This window comes from Ostrea edulis, chromosome 3 (assembly GCF_947568905.1).
Source record: "Ostrea edulis chromosome 3, xbOstEdul1.1, whole genome shotgun sequence".
NCBI classification, from domain to species: domain Eukaryota; kingdom Metazoa; phylum Mollusca; class Bivalvia; order Ostreida; family Ostreidae; genus Ostrea; species Ostrea edulis.
Genome location: NC_079166.1, coordinates 95,587,676 through 95,596,128, shown reverse-complemented (window position 1 = coordinate 95,596,128; position 8,453 = coordinate 95,587,676). Strand labels below are relative to the sequence as shown.

General features: G+C 35.9%; 1 protein-coding gene across 4 annotated transcripts in view; it reads right to left on the bottom strand.

Moving 5' to 3' along the window:
• Window positions 1-3,269: 3,269 nt before the first annotated feature.
• LOC125674354 (glycine receptor subunit alpha-1-like) overlaps window positions 3,270-8,453 on the bottom strand; it is a 30,064-nt gene continuing 24,880 nt past the window's right edge. For all 4 annotated transcript variants that reach the window (XM_056159576.1, XM_056159577.1, XM_056159573.1 and 1 more), the window contains one exon: window positions 3,270-5,405. In XM_056159576.1, the coding sequence (XP_056015551.1) occupies window positions 5,163-5,405 (243 nt within the window). In that variant the 3' untranslated portion in view covers window positions 3,270-5,162. The remainder of the gene's footprint in view (window positions 5,406-8,453) is intronic.

The window sequence follows — 8,453 nt, the reverse complement described above, 5'->3', positions numbered from 1 at the left end:
TTCGGTTGAGCATCACTGAAGAGACATTATTTGTCCAAATGCGCATCTGGTGCATCAAAATTGGTACCGTATAAGTTTTACATACTCATTTCTCAGGATTCTTTATATTTTTGTCACGACTGTCGACAAGTCACATCCGCCGTGAATCCTATACCTTGATCAGGTGAACAGAGTTATCGGTATTAAAAATCAGTGTGTCATGAGTTATCAAACACGCCAGACAACATTTAACCTAATGACACGTTGTATTAGCACTAGTGTTCGAGAATCGGAAGAAATTTGCAATCATCAACGTTTCCACTTTTGTTTTTGTCCATTTGATCAATTGTTTGGCCATTATACTTGTCAAGATGGAATTGTAAGTTCAAATGCCAAAGGAAATATCAATAAATGTATTTAAGAAGATCATAATAAATTTCATATACCTGGTTTTGGAATAGAAGTAACACATGTATATTCAATAAAATTACTTTGAAGTAAAAAAAAAAAAAACAAGCTTGATTACAGGTGTGGGCAGTGTTATCTGTAAAGATCCACCATATAAAAATCCACTGAGCTTTGCTACGCTTGTGAAGCTCAGTGGCTGTTGTTTGAATTGTAGACCTTTACGGGTAAACTGCCGATTCCTGTGGTTTCCATATCTGTTTGCTAGACGGTCCTTCGTTTTTCTTCTTATATATACAAAATACTTTAAGACAACAGAACGCATTGCATCGGAATATCTATAGCTCTCTATGTTGCCGGCCGTTGTACACTATTTACAGAGATTAAAACCAGCAAAATAAGTGTTTACTAACTATCGATGTTAGAATTCAGCTATCGATTGTAACCATCTGTAGCAATCTAGCGACGATTTTTCGATGGTGGGCGACTATCACTGAATCACTAATCTGCACACTAAATCGTTATAACGAACTTACAATTTGCGAAATGGTGTTATCTTAATATATATATGATTACTACATAACCTGTTTACATTTCATTTAAAGTTAAAACTTTATCATAATTTATTCATTTTTGCTAGTTGCGTAGAATGTCAATGAACAAAATTAAGCAAGTTGAAACCTTATGCTATGCACAAACGTCGGTTCGTGCATGCACCTGTTTCTGGAGCTTTTCCGTCAAACTATGAAAACACAGCATTGACGGAAACGACCGAACAATCTTCAGATTGCACTAGGAGCTTGATGACGCGACCTGGATCTTAATTGGTGCATGTTTATCGAAATTCGCGATATTCCATATCAAAATGTTTAAATTGCAGGCTAATGACAAACAAGTTGATGGTTCAGGGGTGTCGACAGTCTCGTTTAAAATCAGCATTTCACAAATTCTATGGTCGTTATAACGATCTAGTTTGCCAATATAGCCTATCATTGGGTCAAATTCCATCTGAGGCGGTTCATACTGATATATATATATATATATATATATATATATATATATATATATATATATATATATATATATATTGGCACTTTAGTTTTGCTTTTAGCTGTTACAAGTTTCTTTTCATTTCAAATTTCCAAAATGTCGGCTTGAGCATCACTGAAGAGACATCTTTTGTCGAAATGCGCAATGGTGCATCAAAATTGGTACCGTATAAGTTCTACATTAACCACTGATTTGATACGCAAGAGCTTGTTCTGTGTATGCTCTATCTCTTAATCGATGTAGGCTACTGGCAAACACGTTGATGGTGCAGGGGTTTCATCAGTCTCGTTTAAAGTCAATATTTTAATATTTTGCAAATTCTATAGTCTTTAAAACGATCTAGTTTGTCAATGAAACCTGTCATTGGGATCAATGCTCGAGCACCAAAAATGGCGAAAAAAAATTGAAAGTGGCGAAAATCCCTTTTTGCAATAAATTGTATTTTAAATCCTTTGTCAGTGACACATTATCGCCTATTTGTTTATGCAGTCAAAATCTGTTTATTCAGTCAACGCGTGCGACCGGAAATCTCGCGTCGCTCCAGTGCAAACAGAGCTGGTCACAGGCTCAGGCAATTTATGGCTGCAAAAAAGTCGGTGATTATGTAATAAAGTACATCGAACAGCTGTTTACCCTGCTGTGGTCAATTGTTTAGCATTTAAAGTCTTATTCATTATCGTGTTATCATCTCCACATTAATGTCAATTCTTAACCAGAGAACCGACCGGTAATTAAATTGGCCGTATTATTGTGTATAATGTATATATGATTACATCAATTGTTTGTTTTTGCGACCAAACTCGTAGATTACAAGATTTTGATGCGTTTGATTTTAGTTCAAATATTTCATAAACAATGTGGTCGGTCACCATTGATTTTAATAAATAATTTTCTTTGAAGTTCGGTGCGCAACAGTATAAAAATGCTAATCTCATAAGACTATGCACCCCGTTTTATTTTGACACTTAAAACTTGTAGCTTCTGACCCTAGTCAGTCTAAAATTAAAAAAAATATCTATGTTTGGCTTTACAGTCAACCCCACCTGCTCAAACATCTGATTCTGTCCAAATTGCAAAATCTTCCATACAAAAACGGAAATTTAATAGGGAATGGTCGAGATACGACTCTAAATTGGGCTTGATGTTTTGTGACATCTGCATTTCGGCCAATGTACACAATGTTTTCACTGAGGGGTGTAGCATCATGAAGTTTATATTTATATGATTTATTATCTGAATTTTGATTTCCATAATAGAATTTATCAAACAAATCAACTTATTATTTCAGAAAGAAGTGTTTAGGTATGATTAAGTAATGTAACTGATTCAAAATGCTAAAATAAGTGTAATGAATAAAATAATATATAATATGATGGAAATAATTGAAAAGCATGTGATTATTTGTGCCGCGCCGCTCCCCGAAAAGGTGGCGAAAGGGAATTCTGGTCCAGTGGGAGCACTGATTGGAATGAATGCTGTCTGACGTGTTTCATACCTATTTTTAAGCCATTCTTTATACACTGATTTTGTCAACGGATTACTTCATAAAGATTCAGGGTTCATGACGGGTGTGACTGGTCGACAGGGGGTGTTTACTTCACCTAGGGACCTGATCTCACCTCTGGTATACCCAGGGGTCCGTGTTTCCGAAGCTCGTATGAGGTACGATATTGATCACTGATCGTTATCCTCACCTTTTGATGTCTATGAGTTTAGTATTGCAGTCCTGTTGTTTCAAAGTTAACAGACTTGTGTTCTTTCCATTAAACAGATCCCTTCAAAAATCGGTATGTTTTACTGTGAATGAAAATTACTATAAAATGAAAACACAAAAATATCTAAATTTTATTTATTTAAAAAAGCAGGACACACAAAAATTATGCACATATCGATATTCAAATAACTTGCAATTGGCTACATGTACCCAACACAAAACGTTCACACAAATATGTCAAAATCACTCTAAAGGGTACCGTACATCAATCAAACAAAAAGCACAAGGCTAGGTGCATACATGTTTTGGCACAGATACATTCCATAATCGTTGTTATGTCATTTTGAAATCAGTATATTAATAAATGCTCGAACTCAACAAACCAATTGATGTGTTTCGTTTCAGTCACAGTCGTTCAATTACCCCGCCCTTCAACGTGTATGTGCAAATTTGTCATGTATTGTTGTTATTTCTATTGGAATTTGGAAATTGGATTTCAAATAATATAATTGAATAAGGAACACACAAAGGAAGGAGAACCAATGGAGGCAAAAAGTCTTCTCTCACCACATTTACTAGTGAGATATGATGTACCATATCAATTATGAAACATATCTTAATAAGGGGAAAATCAAAGTTGTTTAATGGTTGAAAGCATTACTTAGTTTATCCAATCGGGCACCAAGAGGGACTACATGATTTAATGTTTAAATACCTATAAGCTAGAATGTGCTCGTTATCTTCTCTTTTGAAACGAATGAAAATACTTCTGGCAGAGTTAATGTACAAATACAATGACATACATCCACGACTCCCTAATGTTGTCGGTAGCTCCAAGAGTCGCGGTAACGCCTAAGATTGTATCGATTTTTATAATATAAACTTTCTTTATTTGAAGGTGAGAGAACACTAAATGAACAACGCGTGATGTGGTTGTTTGAACAAGGATAAGAAGTTTCATTTTAGATCTGTTTATTGTTGAATACTTGAACTATTTTATCTTCATAAAATCGGTATAGGTGTAAATGTTAAATCTAAATTGGCAAATAACGAATACCTTAATTCCATCAATCGATTTCCCATGAACTGACTGGTCCACATCTTGCATATTAGTTTATCGTTAAAACATCCATCCATTATGATTATATGTAGCAAGAGAGTCTCCATAAAGCAGAGTGTCTTTATTTTAATGATGGTCTCCCATGCAATCTGGATCAGCCTAATGGTTTTAATTAGAGTTCAAATTGGTTGTATTGTTTATATTTTGTTTAACGTCCCATTCTGAAAAAATACAAATTACTTACTCGTATTGAGACGTCTCTAGCTTACAGGAATGGTTTAACAAATGTTGACTAAATAACTAAACTTCGGGACCCTAATGTTGATGGATATTAATCTTCCCTATGCACATCGCGACACTGGACCCTTTTTCCCTTGACACCCACGTGGCCCACAGTTTTACCTGTAAAGCATGACGATAACAGTTGAATGTCTTAGAATCAACGCAAAGGCCGTGTGCAGAGTAGTACCCGATATTTTCCCATTGCGAAGAGAGTTGTCGCTAGGTTAAAAAGGCAATAGTTTACTATTACTTATGGACAATTTAAGTGAAAACGTATATGTGTTTTTTAAAGTATATATGCAAAAGTGCAACTATGTGAGGTAGAGTTTAATGGTCGGGAGCACTGTTAGCAATGAAATCGTTGCCTGTGTATATCAAAGTATACGGCCACATCATTTTGGGAATGTAACTCTAGGGTTTCACAGTGAATCGTCTACATTTGAATTATATAATGTCAAACATCATGAACAAACTCATGTATATGTCCTTTAGATACAAATATATCATAACAACTAATGAACACAAAGGTGGGACATTAACAAAAGATCATCTCGTGAACACACCAAAACTCAACATTACCATACCCGCCTCGTGACGTAATTATCATCACTGATGATCACTGGAATTGGGATGCCGTCAATTCCCCTGGGGGTCACTGAAATTGTGACGTCATCAATCATCACTGAGGATCACCGGAATTGTAATTCCCTCACTGTCTATGTGTTTATCTTCAACAGGCTCCCAGAATACCATATATATCAACCAATAGGCAGTGTTGAATAGAATAAATGTTATTGGGAACAAAATTCGAGAGACCCGATCAATGTTTCTGGCTTTCTCTCGGTTTTTTGATGGTTTAAAGAAAAATCCCTCTTTCCCTTCTTTTGGTTTAGGAGAATCGCCTCTCTGGGAATTCTGGAAGAAAATAATTAAATAATTATAATTAAAAAATATCATTAATATAGCGACACACTGATTATACCTGAAAAAATGAACACATATCTAATTATGATAAAGACAACTTTTGAATTGAGGTCTACATTGCTTAAATGTGTTTCGCGTTAAGTCCCATCACTTCTAATGGCTTGACGAAGGATTAATCTATTCTATGTTAAACGTCTTAAGTCTGATTTTGTACCGGGGTAGAGATTCAAGTCATAAGTAGTCTGATTTTGTACCGGGGTAGAGATTCGACCCATTGCCCCGATTGCGAATTGAGCACTTTGATAACTAGGCTATTTTGACTGTCCGATTTTTTGGTTTGGTGGATCTGCACAAGGTTAAAATTCATGTAATAAACAACTGCCGAGATAACTCAAAATTCTATATTTCTAACATCTAAGTATCAGTAATATCTTCGGGTGTCTATGTGGTCGCTAAATATAGCTTGATGTCGAGTTTTTAATCTAGATATTAAAAACAACGTCCTCCTAATTCAATATATGTCGTAACGCGCGTTATTCAATCGCATGAACGCGCCGTTGTAGTTTTGAGACCGCATCTGTTATTGATCACAATTTATCCCCTACTATATTTTCACGTCTCTCTACGTTTAGTTACATTTCTTATTTTACTACTATACAATAGACTTTATTGATTTAAGAAATAAATGCATTATTCTATTTTCGTTGGATGGATATTACTCAAGAAAAGACGAAAACTGCATCATTCATGACAAAACATGATTTTCTTTTCAAATTGATACTACGTATCAATACACGACAAAATCAGGTTTTCGCTCATGCAGAAATCACATGAATTTTTCAGCCAATCAAAATCGCCGTAATTTCATCAAAACAATAGATATTAAAGATTTAAAACTAAACAAACTAAACCAATTATCTTTCTAGACAAGTACCGTTTTCACGTTTGATCTTTAAATTATCCTAGTGAAAACAACGTGTTTTTAAAGCCTGATGATGTAATCAATTGTTTTGTCATGTGCAATGTTCCGATTTCTATATTGCTCCATTCCAGTTCGCAACCCTCTGCAATATGCCAGCATCATACATCATACACGTAAATGTTTTTCGTCACTTCTTGAACACAAACTCTAACAATCAAGTCCTCAGTACCCCTTGCTTGTCGTAGAAAGCGACTAAATTGGGCAGTCCTTTCGGATGAGACTGCAAAAACCGAGGTCCCGTGTCACAGCAAGTGTTGCACGATAAGGAACCCTCTCTGCTCAAAGGCCATAAGCGCCGAGCATAGGACAAAAATTTTGCAGCCCTTCACCGGCAGTGGTGACGTCTCAATATGAGTGATTCTCGAGAGGGACGTTAAACAATATTCAATCAATCAATCCAAAGGATTTTTCAGATAGAGGTATTTCACGAAACTAAGACAGAAAACTTTGCATTATGCGCTAAGATGAAAAGTTTTCCTCTTTTTCGTGGTGTACCTCCATCTAACGGGAAAAATGAATCCATTCCTTATCATTTAAATATTTCTTTAATGGTTTAAACTCAACTTGATGACAAACGGAATGATTTCAAATTCTCCATCGTCAACTTCCCATATTTATGTAGCAATATTCCATTATCACACACATGATGTTTACATCTCTCAACTGATTCGATAGGCAAGAATTTGTCCTGCGTATGGTCAGTTTTTAAATCGAAGCAGGCTACTGACAAACAGATTGATGGTGCAGGAGTTTCAACAGTCTCGTTTAAAATCAGTATTTCGCAAATTCTATGGTCGTTATAACGATCTAGTTTGCTTATACAACTTATCATTGTGTCAAATGCTGTCTGACATGTTTTATACCTATTGTTAGGCCGATCTTCGCACACTGATCTTGACTACAGATAACTCTGTATACCTGATCGATATATAGGGCTCGCGGCGGGTGTGACCGGTCAACAGGGGATGTTTACCCCTCATAGGTACCAGATCCTACCTCTGGTATATCCAGGGGTCCGTGTTTGTCAAACTCTCTATTTTGTATTAATTTTGTATCAAATATACATCAGTATTTTCAAACTAGTAACGAAGTACTTAGCTACTGGGCTGTAAAGACCCTCGAGGACTAACAGTCCACCAGCAGAGGCCTCGACCCAGGGGTCATAAAGTAAAACTTATACGGTACCAATTTTGATGCACCCAGATTCTATGTCATTTTCAGATTTGCATAGTAACAAACATCAACTTCATCCATTAATGGTGACTTCTACGGACGGTTTACTGTATCTCTCGTAAACTAACAAGTGCAATTTTGAGAGGATGAGTTAGAGACAAATCTTACTCATTTTGAGTGGAGCTGATATTAAGTCCAAGGTTCAATGTCGATAGCGACGTCAAGCGTGTGACATGTGTCTGATGTGGGATGCGATCAGAGGTTATCACGGCTTTCAGGTGGATGATTGAGTGTTGCAGAGGGTCTAGCGAGTTTTACCAGTGAAATGCTAAAGCAATACTTTTGATGATTAAGACAGTGGCTGTTGCAACTTCATACGAAAGCCTCGTCCCGGTGCCCACTTATGAAAATCATATGCAGTTTGAAACCGTATCCGTTAAAGACCCAACTTTAAGTTAACCCTCCCAAATTTTACCTGTGTGGTGATCAATGATAAGCCGCTGGTCAATCAAACTTTTAACAATAGAGCTTAGGTTGATTGACGTTTGCAGAGACCATGGTCTACAGCTACCTGAGAAAGATGTTTTGATAACAATCATGGCTAATGATGACCAGCAGTCTTCAGATCTTGAGGAAAGCCCCAGTATACCTGAATTTTTATAGCATTGACTCCCACCTAGAATATTTTAATTTCTAACGTCTCCTATACAATGCAATTTATCATTGTATTTTCTCTCTCCATCTTTATACATGTATTATAGATTAAACAATCAGAAATCAAACAATAATAATAATTTAAAAAAAAACACCAAACATAAGTTATCGGAATATTTTCTATTAATGATTTATTGTGGCTTTATATTTATAAAAACATGAACAATTCT